The 21,054-nt window shown below is 35.8% G+C and overlaps 1 protein-coding gene across 6 annotated transcripts in view; it reads right to left on the bottom strand.

Moving 5' to 3' along the window:
• Positions 1–2,831: 2,831 nt before the first annotated feature.
• Positions 2,832–21,054, bottom strand: part of LOC123709210 (tyrosine-protein phosphatase Lar) — a 334,020-nt gene continuing 315,797 nt past the window's right edge. For 2 of the 6 annotated variants that reach the window (XM_045660326.1, XM_045660330.1), the window contains 14 exons: positions 19,368–19,391; positions 18,345–18,445; positions 17,295–17,357; positions 16,526–16,655; positions 15,816–15,966; positions 15,271–15,407; positions 14,065–14,361; positions 10,756–10,895; positions 10,185–10,387; positions 6,979–10,108; positions 6,781–6,891; positions 6,060–6,229; positions 5,496–5,631; positions 2,832–5,365 (listed from right to left, as the gene is read on the bottom strand). In XM_045660326.1, coding sequence (XP_045516282.1) covers positions 5,297–5,365; positions 5,496–5,631; positions 6,060–6,229; positions 6,781–6,891; positions 6,979–10,108; positions 10,185–10,387; positions 10,756–10,895; positions 14,065–14,361; positions 15,271–15,407; positions 15,816–15,966; positions 16,526–16,655; positions 17,295–17,357; positions 18,345–18,445; positions 19,368–19,391 — 4,862 coding nt within the window. In that variant the 3' untranslated portion in view covers positions 2,832–5,296. The remainder of the gene's footprint in view (positions 5,366–5,495; positions 5,632–6,059; positions 6,230–6,780; positions 6,892–6,978; positions 10,109–10,184; positions 10,388–10,755; positions 10,896–14,064; positions 14,362–15,270; positions 15,408–15,815; positions 15,967–16,525; positions 16,656–17,294; positions 17,358–18,344; positions 18,446–19,367; positions 19,392–21,054) is intronic. The other 4 variants (XM_045660327.1, XM_045660331.1, XM_045660328.1 and 1 more) reach the window with 4 other exon arrangements.

The raw sequence follows: 21,054 nt of genomic DNA, 5'->3' as shown, positions 1-21,054 counted from the left end.
ACTAACTGGATATTTTGGTAATTTGAGCGCGTCTCTTCCAAGAGGTAGAAATTAATATAACACCCAACTCATTTACAAGCATAATATTGTTTATAATAAACGAAGGCATTAATCTATCTCCATTCTCCTTCAAATGAATTGTGCTACTTAATAAAGATCGCCGCCCCGCGGGTGTTTAGCCTGCCACAAATTTATGCATAGGTTGGGGTGCCTAATTCAATTATTTAAACTATTAAAATTTAACGCCAAAAATAGTTACTACTTAAGTTTAAAACAATTTATTTAGCTTAAAAATTAGCCACTAAGCAAAAAGGTTGTGGTTCAAGTCCTGAGTGTGCACAGACGTGCTACAGATTTTCCTATAAAATAATATCAAATAATCGCATGCAAACATGAAGATTAATGACAACCTCATTTCTTTATATCGGGGTGTCGGGTTACGGAGTCTTACTATTGATCCAGAATATTGACCTATCTGTGGGAGATACTCGTAAAGTGTAGTGCATCGGTATTACTATTTATTACATTCTTTAACCATTCTTTCTGGGGTCATAAGAATTTTAGCAAGGCTAAGGTGGAGCATGACTGGGAGCAAAAAAGGCTGGGACTCACTGCGTTGCGGAGATTGTATTACAATATTTCTATGACAGCCACGAACATATGACATGCTGGTGTAAATTAGAGGAAATTGTTGTAGGTTCTCAGGAAACTGTATATTGGTGTAAAAATATATATAAATAGCTAATAGTTAATCTTAATGATTGGCTTGTTTGTTGGAAGTAAACATTTTGGAGTCATTAATATTCTTTTTAGTAAAATTGATTGAAAGTAAATGTTACTTTCAATCAATTCGTGAATTATTCTATTATTTTAAAGCAAAGTATTGCTAGTCAGATATACGTTTTAAAATAGTTTTCCGGTACCATTTAATAACACTTTTATAATTGTTCAATTTAAAATCGTTTCGCGTGCGTTTGATTATTTTCCTTCGCGTGCTTAAATTATTGTAAATTGTGACAGTTTTAACAGTTTACAATGTTACAAATTAAAAAGATTAACACGGCGACAAGCCTGTTATTAAGATTAATTACTTATATTGTTTAATTAAGTACCCATTTACAATTGTTAGGATACTAAGAGATAGATAAAATTAGGAAAATGTCCACTTCCTTATTTTATCTCAAAAGGAACAAGTTCTCGTAGCAATATTCATTACTTCACTCAAATTAAGTCTTATTTTGCGTGACATCGTTTGCCTTTCTTATTTAAGAATTAAGGAAGGAATTTTGCTCTGTAATTATGTGGCCCGACAAATTGCATATTTCTCCTTCAAGACGAAAGTAGGCACTTAGCGTTGTATAACAGATAATTTATTCCGTTTTATTAACTTGTTGAATTTTATTTATGTCAGTCTTAAGACTTCTACGCATACCCGGCATTATAATAAGATTATGACGTCAATGAAAGTACTACTTAGCTGCTTAGCTGTCTTCCCTTTGGCGTCGACTCTCTTGGAACGTGGGGTTCAAGTGGACAGGCGCTAATTAAAGATTTAAGTTGGCGCCTGTAGATAGTACAGGTGACCCCAGAGCTGGTGCTTTCCTCGTTCAACGTATAAGTATCGCAATACAGCGAGCAAATGCTGCCAGTGGTCAAGGTAAACTGCCACAGAGACCAAACTTTGTCAATTTGTTTTAATTTTCTCTTTGTTATTTTTTTATTTATTATTATGTAGGTTAAGAAAATTGTAAATACTGTACATTTAATTGTAATAAATAATTAAGTATAAAAAAATATTATAAGAGAATTCAAGATTCAAATCACCGAAAAACAATGAAAATATCTTTCTTGTTATTGATACTAATAAATGACACTGTAAAATTCCTCAAAAGATTGAGTAACCATATGCATTTTAAAGATGAGAATGAAATTTAAAAAAAATATACATAACAATAAATATGTACAGGATTGTTAAAATATTTGTTCAATCTAGGTGCATAATCTGTGTTCTTTATCGACCGCAGACAAACGTCAGTTTGTTATTTATGGCGGGATTATTTCGCGGGTTCGGCCGATCGGCAATATGGCAGGCGGTGAGCTAAGCCGATGATTTAAACAGCTTAACGATTTAGTAAAACGTAAAAGTAATTAATCATATTTTTGATGGTTCAAACGCACCTGGAGTTTACGGAGTTCCTTGAATTATAATTGTGTTTTTGTGTCCCATTATTCTGTGAAAAATTATGGTTTATCGATATAAGGCAAACGTAATAACGTAACGTAGTAGTTATATGGTTTATGACTTATTTACCGTTATGACATTATGATATATGTATCAATAAGATATTATGCCAAGAGAATATTATAACATTATTTATTGCTTACCTTAACAATTTGAACCTTACTACCATATTATAGTAATTTCTAAACATATATGTATTATTTATTTATAGGAAGGAGCTAATCCTAAGTAATCCAAAGTTAGTTCGTTTTACGCCCAAACCGAAATCTGGATTTAGTTTCAACGCTTTTTTACAATAGGACGCTTTTAAAACGAATTATGAGTATTGGGCCTGTTAAAGGCAAATTTATAGAAATAAATTTCGACTTTTAACGTCAACAGTGACCTTTGATACAGAAAGAGCGTCAGCCATGTTTAAAAACGTTTTCATAATTATTTAACTGTACGCACGTTTTAAAAACGAACGCTAAATGCAACAAAACTAAAGGCCTCTACCCATTCGTAATCATTACCCACGTTGCATAAAATAAATGTATTTTAGTACGTTTAGAATAACAGAAAGAAAAGGAAATAAAATACTCATTTTTCACATAAATTTATTTCTCCATATACATTATGTATAATTTGCGAATCCACTGTGTCCCGGGACGCATTGCGGGATGTATTTTTACAAAATAATCGTATATTCTACGTTAATTACATTCATTCATTCCCGCCATATTAACTGCTCTAACATATAAAACTTAGCTGTATGGCAAAACTGCAATTCAAAATATACAGAACGCAAGATTTCATGTTGTACCATGGGTCATTGAACCAGACATTAATTAATCCAACTAAAAATTAATCGGCATTTTAAGTGTTACCTAAAACTTATTTTTAACAAAAGTACAAAAATGTTACATTACGTACATTTAAATTAAGTAATTTTTACATTCACAAATTAAGAACATAATAAAATCAGTCTTACTCCTAAAACAAAACATGTTTTCAAAATACATTTTGCTCAATTAAGTCATATTAACGTCATTGAAATTATTTCATGAAATTTATATTCCGAACTGACAACGATATTACAAAAATATATTTTGCAGTACACAATCCCGGTAAAAAAATATTTCACTTTTATTGCGTAGGCATGATGAGAATTCGACTTTGTTTAATTATAACCGTGTATTTCATTTTTAAATAAGTAAAGCTGCCTAAAACATTTTCAACGCGCGTTATTTGAAAAATTGTTGATAATACTGATTTTCCGATTAAGTCAATAAAAAAGCTGCCCCATTTAAGCCAACGTGAAGCTTTGAAACGCGATTTATCAACGATTATTAAATTTTCACTATTCCATAACAATATTTTAAAAATCTACGTAGTTATTCCACATTACAATATTTTATAGCTACCGGAAACGATTGGCAGTTGTCGATAATTTGAAACGACGTGATCAAACGCATCGTACGCCTAGGTTTCGAAGCTCAAGTTCAACTTATACGTAGATATATTTAGGTAAGATTGTATAAAAGAGTGGAAAAACCTAAATCGTAATTACAAATACTAGAAGGGATTAAAGAAATACTACATCTACGCTTACAGTATAGGAGTTTCATGGCTAAGAAGCAGGAAATAATTAAAATGTTACAGATAAGACGCCACATAATGTCGATAACACGACACCTACTCATAACAATACATCACACCGAAACAATTTTCTACCTAACGTTAGATATGTCATTAATCACTGTCTATTCTCGTAGTGGCAGTGACGTTTCACATAAAAGAATTGGGCAAGTCAAAAGAGGATTTATATAAAAAAAATAAAACTATTTACATTACACTACGCACATGACATAATTTCACACGACACAGCCGATTCGTCTAAGTTTGTCGTTACACTGCATTAATGAAACATTACCACAATTTACACTACTTAACGTCTTTAACACCCGATATGAAAAATAAACTTCTAATTACAGCTGCAATAACTATTTATACATTTTACAATATAATGTATCGTATATGACGCGGCGCCTGCTGATGGCTTTTGTAATACCTATTTAAAATATAAATCTTTAATACTATGGGCTTCAACTGTGAAGAGTTTAATTGATGACAATTGACAGCTGTCAAGCTGTCAAGTTACTAAAGAATTTGCAGGGTATCTATTGTTCAACGCACTGGCCTATGAAGTTTGTGTAATACCATCAGTAGTCGTCAGCATAATGTGATTAGAATATCATAACCCGTAAACCACTAAGCGCACTGATTAGGATTTTATTCTCTAATATAGCAAATAATCGTTCACGGCTCAATATACGGTTAATTTAATTAGATTTTCCAAATACTTTATTATAAATGCATAAAATTCCATAATAGTCGATAGGTCAGATACAATCGAACAGCAAAAAGCCTAAAGACGATAGAGGTATAAGGTTATATTTCAAACATTTTAAAAGTGTATGGCGAATATACGTTGTACATAATGAACTTACACTTCTGCCCTTCCCCTCATAATCATGATTAGTGGTCATAGTTAAGTATTAACATTTTCTAGGCACTGATACATAATAGCCTCTCATTAACCATATAGCGGTTGGAGCGACTTAGTGACGATAAGCCTCATTGAATCTATTCTAATTATACATATTTTAACATTAAGTCGCTTTCGTGAAATGGAACGTGTCGTGTAGTTTATTGTCTTCTTCGGTCCTTGTGTCTTTGAATAATCGTTGCCCAAACGTAATGTGGTAATATTTTTAAATAATATTCACGCAATTTGCAATAGGTTATAAAATAAAATTAATTCTTGTAATGTATTCGTAAAAGGCTGATCTAATTGAGGAACGATGTTGGAGCACGATATTTCTGCACTTAGCTCAAACACTAACAAAAACTATACAGAATAGTTAGTGAAAAGTTAACTGTCCAAAAACTGAAATGTTTTTGATGTTTTGAAAGCGAGGTGCAAAGATATCGCGACTTTGTATGAATGATGGACGACACGTAACCGAGAGTCTTAAGATGGAGACATGAGTCTTAGACAAGTATGTCTCATCGTCAGTTGGCGTAGTGGTCGAAGGAGCCAAGGTACTCCAGCGCAGCGCGGTAGCAGAATTCGTACTGGTCCTGGGTACAAATAAACACGATTTATATCAATTTCTACAAATGCTATTGGTATACACACATATTTTTGTAATTGTTTATTAATTATTGACCCTGTGTTGTAAGTATGCGGTTAAACTCGCAGTGTAGTTACCTCAGTTTGCACCATAGCCGGTCTCTGTGTGCGCAGAGTGCGTACAGTTTGGAAAACGTCAACCACTCCTTCGTACTGCATACGTTCCAGTACTGTCGACAGGGTTATAAAAACGCCAGTACGCCCAACACCCGCACTGAAAATACATTATATATACATTACATAATAAAAACTACAGTCAAAACCGTTTACGACGACACCGCTTAGAACAACATACCGGTTATATTAGCCAAAATCAATTTTGACTGTATATCAATATTTTATTAGCATATTACAAGCTTTTTTTTAAATTACGTGGTAATATAAAAGCGGCTTCAATGAGCTGGATGGAGATCATCTCTAGATGGAAGGCACTAGGGCAGGCTATGTGAAAGGACAGCTGATAAAAAAACTATGTTTCAGTTAATATTAACAATATTTTTGTTTTACAAACAACAAACTCTTAAATTTACAGCACTAACATTAGTTTTGTTATTATTTGAATTTTTTATCCTTCAATCAATGAGCATAGTTGTAAAGGTATTTTATAACGCCTGTAAACAATGGTATCGATGATAAACAAACCTGCAATGTACGGTGATAGGCCCGTCTTGACCAAACTGTTCCTTGGTTTTATGAACTTGCCCCAAGAAGTCTATGAAGCCTTCCCCACTCTTGGGCACGCCCTGTTCCGGCCAATCGGTGAATTGGAACTGGCGGACTGTTCGAGATGCACCGTCGCGTGCGTCTGTTACCTGCATAATAAAAATAAAATTATATATATTTATTTATTAACACTTCTTTGCATACAGAAATATACATCTCATCGCTTTCGAGCGATCTCTTTCAGACAAGGCAATAAATATATGAATTTTTTTATACTCTATATGGATCTTTGGCCATTTTACTTCACACAAGTAGATAGATTTTAAATATTTTATTCTAAATATATTTAGGGAAAAAAATGCATGTATGCATAAAACAAATCATTATGGTTCGTAATAAATTTAGTACAAACATTTTGTTATCAATGCCCACAGACGCTGTAGTGTGTAGGTATGTCAACTGTTTTGCACGCAATAAGATGTTGAATGAGAACTAGAGTCAGTTCAGTGTTTAACATGGGCTTACTAGAATACTACTATTACCATTGGAATAACTAAGAATCACTTCATTACTAATTGACTTGCTAGTTACAGCTTTTCGAAGCACACGAGTTAACCACGAATTATGTAAATAATGTAAAAATAATAATAATGTTTTCGATTCGCGTATTACAGAATCTCAATATAACTTTTTTATTTACCTTGAATTCCCTCAAGATGTACTGAGGCATATTGTATTCAGCAATTGGATCAACGACAAAGCACTGATAGCGGACAGACCGATCCGATGGCCAATATTGGTGACATTTTTCCTGAAATAATTGTTACATTATTACGTTGTAATGATTATTTTAAACATAGTATACTTTAACTTTAAAATAAATCAAAGAGTCACGCACCCGTCCCATTTCTTTCAACTTCGTCAGCATCACTATAATTGTAGAGTTGTGTTCCCATAGCATACGCCAGAAGTCGTCCGTTGTGTCAGGTAGAGGCCCCTGAGTTGCAATATAAGCAGCCCTGTACCTATATCCGTCCACGAATGAAGCGTTGATATAGTCGGAGCCGTCACGAGGTGTCAAGCACACACGAGTCGACTCGTACGGCAGAATGTGCACCAGCCTATTCTTATGCTTATTGCACGGTAGACTCGCCGAAACAAAACGGCTAGAATCTGCTTTCATGTTAGCCAATTTCTTAAACTCCAGTTCCATCCCAGTTATATTTTCAATAGAATCGATGCGCATCAGCTTCTGAATGTGTGAATGCAGGTTTCGCGCTGGTACCTCGGTGTCCCCGCAGATCACAGCCTCGAGTAAAGCGTCGTGGATGAAAATGTACTGGTCTTCAGTTTGCACCATGTAGTTGCGTTGCGCGCGTAAGCAGGTCACATGGCCATAGATATCCACCGTGCGTTCGTGTCGGGCTCTTTCCAGCATTGAATCAATAACGATGAAACAGCCTGTACGGCCTACACCAGCGGAGCAATGGACAACGAGCGGTCCAGCGTCAGGCGGGTTCAAAGCTCTTACACGTCGCAGGAATTGTAAGAATGGAGCTGGGTGGTCGGGAACGCCATGATCAGGCCACGCGGTAAACTGTAGTTGTTTGACTTCTCGCCGTTCAGCTCCACCGTTTCTAGTCACTTGGAAGGTACGAATGCAGTATGTTGCCAACTCTTGGACTTCAGCAATAGTCACGGTCATCATTCCGTAAGATTCACTTCCACGGCTTGGCCAGTATTGATCGCACTTGATTCTAGTTCTCTCTTCAAGTTTTGTCATCATGACAATAGTGGAAGTTCGTAATTCCCAACACATTCGCCAGAAATCCGCAAATGTTTCCTGCAAAGGTCCTTGTGTAGCAACATATGCGTTATGTTTTCTATATCCGTCGCAGTAGTTTGCGTTAATATAGTCACTGCCAAGAATCCCATCGATTGGTTGAAGTATAACGCGACTGTGGTCATAAGCAATGACATTGGCATAGCGGTTTTTCGGTTTGTTAACCTCCATATTCGAGTGGTCCCAAGTAAATTGCTGACCAGGTTCTATGCTTTCGTACTCTTGGGAAAACTTAAGATTATCATTCGTTTTTAATCTGTCAATATGCTCAGATAACTCGGAAATAGGAATCGGAGGATGGGATATCATAGCCGGTGTTTGGAAGTTAAGCCTCCTCATTTCCACAGGATCTGAAGGTGCACCAAAACCTATGTCTGCGGACATTAGCGGTCTTGTAACGGCAGCTTGGTCGGGAGTTTTGCACGGCTGTCGTCTTCTCTTTACAATAAATAACAATACTAAGCATAGTGATAACATAAGCGCTGCTATTATTGGACCAACAACCCATAACATGCCTGCTTCTTTTCTGTTTTCTTCTATTCTTATTTCTGGATCACCATTGATATCCTTAGGATCTGGTCTGCTTGGTTCTTCGCCTGGGGGAGCTTCTCGCATATCAAGTGATAAATATTCGGAAAATGGGCTAGAGGTGTAAAGGTGTTTCTGCGGAGTGTCAACGACCGCTCTAACAAAAACTCTGTATTTCTTTTTTTGGTTAAGCTTTCTATTGAGAAATCCTTCGTACATTTCATCATTGCCAAGATGGAACGTGTACAAGATAGTCCTTTGTATGAATTTAGCGGCAATATATGGTGCGTTTTCATCATCAGTTCTAGCGTTATTCTTAATTAAATTATCGGTCAAAAATTGATCAGGATTTTTATGATTATGTGCTTTATCATCCGGCACGACAACGACATAATAGTGTGAAATGGGTCCATATTCTTCGGAAGCTTGAGGTAGTATAACGAGTATTTCATTTTCAACAACACCGTAAAAGTCTGGTTTAACCATTGGTTTTGGAGCTGCCATTTGAGTTGTGACTGTGATTTTGGTCGGTGGTCGATAAGACTTGTCATTAGGAATGGCACTTATGTTAACATAGTACGTCGTAAATGGCGAGAGATCATTAATAGAGTATGATGTTCGATCATGTTTTACAACAATTTCTCTTTTAGGAATTTCTTGTGTTTGCGTCATGCCTACAGAATCGACAAATTCCTTTATAGCATTATATGAGATCTTATAACTAACGGGATTTAATCGTAAGGGCGGGGACCAAGACAGCGTCATAGAATGGGTGGACACGTCTTGAGCTCTTAAATGTAATGGCACTTCTTCCGGTCTTACTTTCACCTTTATCTTTTCGGATAACCTTCCCAAACCATCAGACAATTTTGCTGCGACAGCAATAGCATATTCAGCGAATTTTTCTAAATTTTCTAAGTCAGCTGAATGCGTCACATGAACCGTTTTTTGCTGCCACTCATCCAAATCTTCTACGGGTGTCATTGTATAGAATATAACATAACCGATTACTTTCTTCCTCGATGGAACCGTTTCCCACCAAACTTCTATGCCAGATTCAGAAGTAGCCACCGCTTTAACTGACATAGGTGCTCTACCTATATCTCGTTCTGTATGGGCCGTAATGTCCTTACTGTATGGTCCCACTCCTTGATCCGTATACGCTCTAACTTTGAACACATAATGGGCATCCTCTTCCAAGCCGGTAAACACGGCTTTAGTTAGTTCTGTGGTCCTTTCAATAAGTGATGCTTGATCACCTTTTTTGTAAAATTGCACGTCGTACTTTCTAATCTGTCCACTCCTATCTGCTCTTATTGGGGTTTCCCATGTAATACTAATGATGTCGGGTGTTTGGAAGTGATAAGTTACATTCGTTGGTGGGCCTTTAGGTGCACCTTCAGGTGTGAGCCAATATTTTATAGCTTCCTGGCCAATACCTATAGGATTTCTACCAGCTACACGAAACTCATATTGGACACCTCTTTCTAAATCGTTAATTCTGTGTGAATTCACTTTAGTACCAGAAAAGTTAATTTCCTCTAAAGTTTGATCCTTGATTCCATATCTCAACCGAAAGCCTAAGAGATCGCCGTAAGTTTGTGTGGGTTTAGCCCATTCTATTTCGATTGATACTATTGGGTCTCGTTCTAAAATCCTGAAAGAAGAGTATACAATTAAACTGGTCCTTTTTATGCTGGTAATGTAAGATATTTTATAAAAGATGAACTTACTTTAGATTTACGGTAGGTCTATTAGGTACTCCACCCGGTGTTTTAACTGATACAGGCGGACTTCTGTCACCATCACCTTTTCTGGTAAGAGCTGCTACTTGGACATTATATCTAGTATCGGGTTGCAAGCCAGAAACGTTCAACTCCAATGTTGTGTCATCCATAACATTGAACCGCATTGGATCGTTAAGAAAGCCTTTCCCCTATGAAAAAAACAATGTACATTAATTACAGGTCAAAAAAGATATATGTTTATAAATAATTTCTCAAAAACTTATTGCCTTTTAACATTATATGTTGATGTATATATGATTAACTAGTGCTAGACCACACCAGTTAATCGCATTTTCAAAAAGCATCTCTGTTAACATTGTTTTTATCTTTTCCTGATTTTTGGGGACTGTTGTCACGCTATGCAGATAGTGCATCAACATTACAATAGTTCTAACATTCTTGTTGTCCGAGGATCATACCTCGGTATCTAAGATTGATGTATATAATAAGTCAGGCGCAATACACTCCGACAGAGAGAGAAATAGAGAAGAATACGTAAGATGTAAATGATCTTTACCTCTTCTTTAACTTCTTGCACATGGACGTGATAGCCTCGGATGATGCCATTCTTGTCTTTTTCTTGAGGTGGCTTCCAAGTCACGTGAATGGACGTGGAGTTGATGGCGTTTACTTTGACATCTTGCGGTTCCCCAGGCACTGTGAGTAGAATTAAAAGTCAGATCGTCCGAGCCAATATGTGGTAAAGGTGACCTAAATGCCCTATCAGCATCTACGAGAGCGTTCTAAGAACTATAAGCCTGTCAAATCTAAGTTGAAGCTCAGATTTTGCAAAAGTGCGGTCGGTAATCCCCTTCGTCGTTGCTGATAGAGTATTTCGGTCGCGGCGGTTTACGCCTCAGCATCTCGATCGGGCATTTGAATACCAACACACACTAAGAATGTAAAACTTTACACCCTTTCACATCATAACTAAAATAAAACCATTACCTTTAAATCCAATTTATTAAGATCAACTAAAACTGTTAAGCGTTTCAAGGAGAAATACATTTAGTTATATCTATTAGTAATCCAAAGCAGCTTTACTAAAACAAGGCTGTTTACTCATTTGTTATACACACACTGCAAGTGATCACGCATACGGTCTCAAAAATGTTCGTCAACGTTACGGCGAGTTCGTGAAAAGAAAATACACAAACTTCATGCGTATTTAATTTTAACCACTTGCAGTTTGGTTCATTATCGGTTAGTACTAAGAAGGACAAACTACAAAGCATAGGCACAAGCACAAATGCACACCTGTACAAGCACTATAGTAATGTATACTCACTCTTTATAGCTGTACGGTTACCAGCGGCCCATACAAAGTCAGTGACGAGAGAAAAAAAGAGAAAAACGCATTCAAATACATTTAAGACAAATTGTGCGAACATTGCAGGGCGAACGGAACTACTGAGTGAGAGAAAACGAGTACATCTTTTCGCCAATAATATAGGGACTTTCTTATTTCAATTCCTCGTATATTTTGAGCTCTTTAGGAGGCGCATTCAGGTTAAGCCGCTTGGGACGTCGACGACAATGTCGGTTTGCATGCAATGCCTTTCTCTGCTCACGTCGACAGCGAAACGAAACGAAATGGGAATTTATTTTTCGCTCGGGACCTAAATGTTTCGAGTACCGAGCACCTCGTGTTATATCTTATTTGTCATAAACTATTGAAGTGCGTCAGCCGTATGAATAGAGAGAGGCTTTGCACGAGCGGCTCATCTTATTCCCTGAGGCAGATTCACTCACACGCACATGTATTGATTAACGCGACGGCGTCGGGTTGTGTGTGTGCTTCCTCTGTGTAATCTTGTGCGCCTCTTTCCTTGTGTGTGTGTTTCATACCTCGTGTGGTCCACTGTGAGTCTGTAGTGTCATAGTGTGATTGTCCGATGCTGTGCACTCCTACAAACTGTTTTGTATCAATTAAACGAACTTTACAGTTGATCAAATCTTGCGCTCCTCGTATCCCTTGCATTCCGTGACGACGATAGCACAATAGTATTTTGTATGTCACAATATCTAGTGTTCATGCATGACGAAAGTTTGATAGAGTATACAGAAGAGAGAAGAAGACAGAAGATGCTACTTGCGATAAGTTGTAGCATAAGAGCAAGTGAGAAAGATAGAGGGAAAGATAATAGCGCGTAGTCTATCTGAGCTGAGCGGCCGGGGAGTCGCTTGAAGCGTCGCGGATATGATCCGTCAGATCGTTTTCGATTAGGCCAATTGGTTAAGAATGAATTTAGTTCGGATCTTCGGGATCGCTCGTCTGTTCGACCCGCTTCTCCCCGCTAAGAGTATAGTTAGAGTACAGTGAGTAGAGAAGTAGTTGTGAGTAGTATAGCATGCGCGCGTGTCATGTTCATACGGTATTGGTATTCAAATGCGGCGCTCGGGCCGTTGTGACTGTTCGACTGTTAGCCCGGTCAGAATCATGAACCATAAGGAACTACATTCTTGTCCGTGTCAAGAAGCAGGTATCAATGTTGTCGCAATACGGGAAACCGAAATTGCGAAAAAATTTACCCCATCAATTTTCAAAATTCTTTGGTTCGTGAATCTGGCGAGTGTTGATTATTTCTGTGGAGCCCTCGCACTCGCTCTCTCACCTCGGTTTGCTAGTTGTGCTGAGTGCTCCTAAAAGTGCGATCGTCTCTGAACAATATTCATCAAACAAATCAATATTGTACAGAAAGGACATACCTAACTGGTGCCCAGTGAAAATATTTGAACGAAAAACAGTGCTGTGTTGAAAGCATGCAAAATTGTGTTCACGCTAAATACTCAAGAACTGTGCGTCTAAACCAATATAAAACGGTGCCGTAGACACTAGACCAGGTGCATTGTAATGCATATCAGTGAGTGCCATCTTAATGACGTAGATGATGACGTCATCCACAAATCATTACATGTGACAAGTGAGTGGAAATTTCAGTTCTAAGCCGCAATTGCGGCCGGTGACATTAAAAATGAGTGAGAATTCTTAAGTTATGTACACGTAATTGGCAAGCATATTAAAATATTCTGTTACGAATTTTAACCTCCTCGATTAGAATCCTGCTATTCGCTCAAAAGGAAGAAGAAAAGAAAAAATGGTATTAGTATCGTTGAAAGAATTTGTATATGTACTTATTTATACCCTGTCCATACCACCACCTTGCACAAATGTGCCGACGTGACTGAGGAAACATCCCTCAGCCATGTCGTAGCACAGACAATACGAAAACCACTCACGAAGCGTTAATTGGAAATTAAAACGTTGTAATTAAGTTAGAAACTTCGTGATTGATTTAATTAAAAGATTCACCTTTAACTAGCAATCGGTTATATTAAAATAGTTGAGAATTAATTAATTACTTTCTTCAAAACTTCTAGAATTTCCAAATATTTAATCATATTATTTTAACAAATTTTGATTGATATAAGTTGTACAAAATATTATCTTTGCAGCAAAATTAATGGATTTGATATTAATAATTTAAATGTATACAATTATTACGTTTAGTTTGATTTGTTTTGCTCCATTATTCAATATCCTGTACAAAGAAACATATCAAAGAATTTACAATTCTTGAATTATTTGAATACTATATATTTGAGATTCTAATTTTGTACAAGAAGTTAAATAACAGTCCAATATTATGAGATATCAAAACACAAATGACGTTGCTAATTATAATTGTGGCGTCAAATTATAAGTTAATCACAGAATACTGAGCTTCAATTCCCAATCAAAGAAGTATATATATATTTCAAGTCTAGTTTATATCTCATATTATTGTTGTATTTATGATGTTATTGGGTGAGACATGACACGTACCGTCTTCGTGTGTGCGCACTGTGACAGGGTAAGAGGCCGGTCCGTCTCCAACGCTCGTCCCGGCCAGGACCCAGATGCGATATTCCGTCCATCGCCTCAGCTCGTCCAGTACAAACGTGGATTGGTTCAATTTCACCACCATGGCTTCGCTATCCCCCCTCCCAGACTCCACACAAAGAAGTTTGTAGTAAGCAATTCTCCCGTTGGCCCTTTCGGCCGGAGGCGGTTGCCATGACACCCGAATTGCAGTCGGCGAAAACGCCACAGCCGTCACATTCATAGGTGGCGCTCCGGGAACTAAACAAGCTCAAAAGTCAAACTACGGTATCGAACACGTCATCTGCAACCGAAATTGACGTGCGACACGCCGTTAACCCGTCGAGATGCAATCACTGAATGCTTGTCCGAAATAAAGTGTGGCATGCGTGTGTGAGATCCGCCCGCCCATACATTGGTTTAATCGTTATGGGCGAAGGATGTGTATGTCGCTGACAATTGTATAGGAAATAAAAAGTAATTCACTCGAGGCGTAGCCCCGTAAAACGTACGAACAACATAAAGCTACAGGGCACGGTGTACGCGGCGTACATACATTTTAGATGCGAATCGATTGTACCGAAGTGCGTCCACTGTGCCTTCACAGATAATCGAGAACGACTGGGTCACTTGTCAACTACGTATACAATTATTAGCGTCGCATACAGCTCCTTAACAGTTCGTTTAGTGACTCAGCCGGTCTGTCCCACCTGTGTTACCTTTACGAATGTACAATTACAAAACACATAATATTATCGTGATATAAAACTTGGTGCTTGTGCTGTATATTACTGGCAGCGTGCCGGGCAGGTGCTTTTATGTGAAATATTACAGTGGATATTACCTGGAAAACGATAGTTACTTCATAATATTACAATGCATACGGAAAGGGCTTCACATAGACTAATATATTGTTAATTACTTAGTCAAAGTCCGTGCAATTGTTAATTTTCAATACCGAGCTTTTGTTGTAACGTCGGAAAATCTCAATTTAATATGAAAACACTGCATAAAAATATATTCGATATTTTACATAATAAATCGCTAGACCCCTTGACATAAATGTACTTTATATTGTTACAACAAAAACTAAAATTCTATTATATTACAAGTGTGGCCCGTAGCGTTGCATTGCCCCCATGTACATTACTGTACTCTGAAGTCACATACCGTATTGTTTTGTCCGGACTGCTATAGGTGGCGTTGTGGCGCCTTCACCCCTTTGGGACCTGGCGGCCAACCAGATGTAGTATAATGTGTTGGGGTACAAGCCGTTGAGGGTGTAGGTCTCTGTTATCGGTATCCGCCTAAATAAAAAAAATTAATATTTTTTAAAAGAACACGCACCTTTCCTACTGGGCAAATCGCGTAGCGCCAGTGATTGAATTGATTAAGCCGAATCGAAGTAATCTAATGCATTTTGAACAAGCAAACAAATGATTTATTTCAAGCAAAATAGTTTTCACTTTAAGACATTATTAGTAATTCTTTTAATACGAAAACTAAATAATTTATAAAACGACTTTATTAACGATTAATGATTAACGACAAATTAGTAATGATTAATGATAAATGTATTAACGATTAACGACAAAGTATTAATTATTAATGACAAATTTATTAACGATTAATGACAAATTTATTAACGATTAATGATGAATGATTAACGACAAATTATTAATGATTAATGACAAATTATTGATACAGAAACGTACTTTTTATGATGTTCCTTCGCATATGTGTCGTTCCAATACAACTCGTAGGAGACAATGTTGTCACCAGCGTGAGTCGGCCTTCGCCAAGACAACGTGACTGATGTCTCTCCAGCTTCTACCACCACAAGGTTGGAAGGTTGGGACGGCACACCTGTTACAAAGCCATTCAAAGTCTCTCGTTTGTCAATACGAATGACACGGGTTTTGTTATAGTTTGTCTATTCTACTACGACATATAACAATAATTGTATTTTTTGACCAAAACACCGACTTTCGAAGGAATCATTTCAATTATTTTTTATTTTTAACAGACTTCCGAAGATTCCTGAACATCATCATCAGACCACACTTGAGAGATGTCCTTTCCATCAAAGAAAGAATCAACAAAATTAGTTCATAAATGACAAAGCGAACATCCATAAAAATATACATGGTCGAATTGAGAAATACTCCTCCTTTTTTAAAATCGATTAAAAATAATACAATAATTAAAAAAATTACAAGATATAAGATATATCTTGTGTATACACAATATTTTAATTGTAATTCTGTTTACGGCTGCGTTCTATGACATAGCTTTTTTACCGCCCACAATCACTTCTATTATATCTTAACTAGCCCCAATTTGGTATTTTAGAACGTTTATCAAAACAGAATTTAGTTTAAAGAAAACCAAACCATATTTTCTAAGCTTAAGCTAACTGGATTACCTTGCTGAGTTTTGACTTGAACAGGTGCAGATATAGGTCCAGGACCAACGGACGTGAAAGCCTGGACTCGTATCGTATACACTGTGTGTGGAGTCAATTCGCTGATCGTTGTCAAGTGATTATTATCCATCTACAAATGAACATACAGCTATTTTATGGTAGTATATAGAGCATCAACTGTCTACAATATTATATTTGTATATCAAATATTATAAAAAATAAAAATAATAATATAAGTTTTGATTTTGCAAAATGTATTGTGAAGTTTAAAAAAATATTTAATATTATTATTACTTTTAATAATATATTACATGTAGTATGTTTAATTAAATATATAAAGTTTAAAGGTACGGTAAAAATACTAATGGTGTAAAAATGAAACGAGTCATAATCTGCACTTCTCTGAATCTCACCGTAAGCTTTTTATATATATTTATTCTATATTTTTTACTATTGCTTGCATCTCTAGTCAACAGATGAGATACAATAAAAAATATTCTAATAATGATTATTTGCGTGAAACATTATAAGAATTAACAATAATGTATGTAACTTCTAATTAAAATTCCTTTTAAGATAAATTTGCATTATGTGTGATATGACTATGCGAAATGTTTCTACCACATTCTCGCAAATAAATTATCATTATTAAAATAATCAAAATATTAACAAAAAATACACAAATTTTCGGTAGTACAGATGCAAAGCTTTCATTTATTCTAGATTAAAAACACGCCCAATCAAAACCATCTACTAAACTAATACTCACCATTTGCGAATGCCACGATTGTAGAGATTGCGAAGGATCCGACGTATAATAAACCTTATATCCCTGTAAAAACAATTTATACATGAAACAACTGAAAAAGAAACTGTTCGCCGAGAAAAAAATTAATGAACGTCGAAAAATGCGATGTATTCCAGCGGAAAACATTATTAAAATTCAGAAATTCTAATTTGTGGATGTTTAAAAAGACAATGTTGTGTTAAGTAAAAAAAACGTTGTAATAGGACCGTATAACTAAACCATCGTTGGTGCACGAAATGAGGATATTACAATGTAAATACAATCATAATATTTGTATAACACACAATATATACAAGAGCAGTGTTGGCCTAGTGGCTTCAGCGTGCGACTCTCATCCCTGAGGTCGTAGGTTCGATCCCCGGCGCATTTAACATTTGTTCGAACGTTGAAGGAAAACATCGTGAGGAAACCGACTTGCTTTAGCCCAAAAAAAAAGTCGACGGCGTGTGTCAGGCACAGAAGACTTATCACCTACTTGCCTATTAAAAAAATGATCATGAAACAGATACAGAAATCTGAGGCCCAGACCTAAAAAGGTTGTAGCGCCATTGATTTATTTATAACACACATATTAGACTGCTTACTAAGACAGAAGTATAATATTACGATTTTACTATGTTTAACATGTATGAATATATGAAGGTATATACTATATACCCTTGTAACTAGGGTTGCTAGAAAAGAGCACTTTTAAGCTATCAGGCCACCCGTTGCTCTACGTAATTTTCTTTAAATTATAACATTTTTGAGAGACACATATATATATATCGAGAAAAACTTTCGCCAGCTAAATGCGTCAAATGTCTTTTAGTTTTAGTTATTTTTGCTGCTAGTTTAATAATAGAATAATTTTATATTTGTTAACTATGTATTCAAGCATTTTCTTCCTTAGTATTTCTTTTAGTTCATACCACAGTTGAGTGGAAGAGATCGAAAAATCAACAAAGCAGGGAAAGAAATCTGAAGAATCTAATGGAAACAAAATATATCTTTAATATTGCTATAACTTACCGTAACTTGACCGTTGGGAGTCTCCGGTTCATCCCACTGAATGACCATGGTGCTGGAGCTCAGTGGTCGAACTTGGACATTGCGAGGAGCAGACCCAGGTTCTGAAATAAATATAATTAAGAATCTTCACTGTCACAACGCGATACCGGCCACAACCCAATAAAAAAACAAAATATTTGGTACTACAAAATATTCTATACATAAAGATATATTAAGAATATCCCAAATCACTCGACTACATATTATAAATACATAGTTTGAGGGGATGACAAAATTGTAAATATCATTTCGTATTTAAATTTTACATATGATAATATATAGATTCGCAATACTACACACTACATAAGTGAAATATGTCTAAGCCCGTGGCAGTAATCTTAGTGGTAAGCTATCCCAACTTACGTTTGGAGTTACTAAGTTCTCAATAATAATAAGGTAAAATAACGCTTCGTTTAAATACGCGGTTGTGAAAGTAATAACTCCGACCTTGTGTCGTCTCAATTAACTTTAAAAATAAAAGGAGGAAACAATAACCGGGGGGTAACAATAGCCCTTAATAGGATTTATAATGGTCACGGACCCGAAAGAAAGTCAAAAAACTCTTTGTTTATAACAATGCTTTAAAAACCATAATCTTGTTTAAGGGTCGACCAACCTCCCTTTATTAGTTATGTTAATATTTATAGCAACCCCATTATCATCTCGTCAAAGGCAATTTTAATATTTCGTCTCCCTAGACACTTTTGTAATTTAAGTGAGGAGAATGCGGTTATTATGAAATATTTCAAAAAGGTATTTAAATTTATCAAGGTTGATTTTACTTGGCTACTCAGATATTAGAGCGTCTTAATATATAAATAAAAATATTGAGCAAAGTGAGAAGTAAAAGTCTTGGTCAAAGCTCGTAGCTAACAAGAAACTTTTAAAATACAGTAAAATTTTGGGAACTCCTTACTGTTACTATGTTTGTTTTAGGAAATAGTTTACTCATGCAGGGGTTTAAGCCTAAAAATGTTTACTTACTGGCACCTCCATATAATGAATCCACTGGAAGAGATTGCAAGAAAAACATCATTAATAAATCGTATAATTCAACACTTAATTCACACACAGGTGCATTAGCAGAAAAAGGGTTTTGGGAACATCGTAAAAGATATCGAAATGGTGCATGAAATGAAACTCAAAACACGCGCTACATCTAAATCTACAAAAACTCATAATACAAGTGCCAAATAAAGGAGAATAATAACGAAATCCAATCAAAATCCATTCAGAAGCGAACTTACATGTCATGGCGAGCGTTGTAACGTCGCGTTTAACGTAGGCATGAAATCGACCAAAACAAATATCTTAGAACTGAGAAACGGCGAAAAATAAAATCTATTTATTCGATCTAAAGCAATTAAGAAAGTAGATAGTTTGTAAGCGAAGAACCAAATTAAATTAAGCGATGATATGCGCTGGAGATTGTATAGTTACAAATATTTTGAAAGTATTGGTATCCTCCTGAATTCTGGAATTCTATTAAACAATTTCTTAACTCCATAGCTCGTAACACGTAGCGATTTTCGATTGTTTTTATATTGCCCATATAATAAAAATTAAAGTTAAGCAGACATGGTATCCATTTGATAGTAAAACTTTTCACTATAGTTGAGTGTTTCATGGCAAAGGACTCAAAGGAGACGGACTCGGTAGAAATTGTCAATGACGGCTTAAAAGTCCATTGCGTAGCAAAAGCGGTAGATATGAATTGTTTATTACGTTGTTACATTAACACACGTGATTTAATCTTGACAAAGGCTTCTTAGTTAAGACAAGAATGTTTGTACATGTCCAGGAAATATGAAATAGATCTATAAAGACACAGATACATAAATCAAATTTATCAGCCAGAAAATATTAGAGATCTCAAGAGAATACCCTTGGAAGACTCTGAAAAGATAATTGGCGCTTAATAACATCACACACCAAATGTTGCGCTCGACGTCAATTTTGTTGCTTTATAGTTGAAAATTGAAGCAAAGAAGAAAATGGAAAACCTAGACTTACTTAAAATAAAAGCCATTTTTATAACATGTTAAAAATTCGTGCTTGTAAATTGTCAATAGTTTTCGTTACGATTTGAGTTTTGAGTTTAGGTCACGTAAAAACGGTGTACAACAGTTACGATACATTGATTGATTTCTATTAAAACATAATCTCATAATCAAATCGAATCGTATGATCATTCTGGACTCTATGAAGAATAAATACATTACATTAGTATTTAGAATATATACCTAAGTGGCACTACAACCCTTGGTTTCAGCCTCAGATATCTATTTTCTTAATATATATATTTTTTGTCATATACGGTGATTTCCACCACCAAGCATAATTGCGCAAATGGTAAAATCCGTTGGTGCACTGCCGAACACCAGGTTGAGAGTCTAACCATTAGACTAACATATTTGTTAAATTAAAACGTATTTTCCTCACATAAAACATAAATCTTAATATTACTACATTTGTAAAATATGCGGCGCTTAAATTAAGTTTCAGTTGTCCGTCCTTTATGGAAAATGTTAAAATTATTTCTTGTGAAAGAAAAAATGAGTTTTGTAACTACCGGCTTCGTCACTTCTTTTTAAAAGAAATTCAGTTTATTTGAAGTTAAATTTGTCACTTTTCTGTAGATGAGAATTCATTCTTGTATTTTTAAATATTT

The sequence above is a fragment of the Pieris brassicae genome, chromosome 5 (assembly GCF_905147105.1).
Source record: "Pieris brassicae chromosome 5, ilPieBrab1.1, whole genome shotgun sequence".
NCBI classification, from domain to species: Eukaryota; Metazoa; Arthropoda; class Insecta; order Lepidoptera; family Pieridae; genus Pieris; species Pieris brassicae.
Note: the sequence above shows the minus strand (reverse complement) of the source record. Positions and strands in the feature narration are given on the sequence as shown.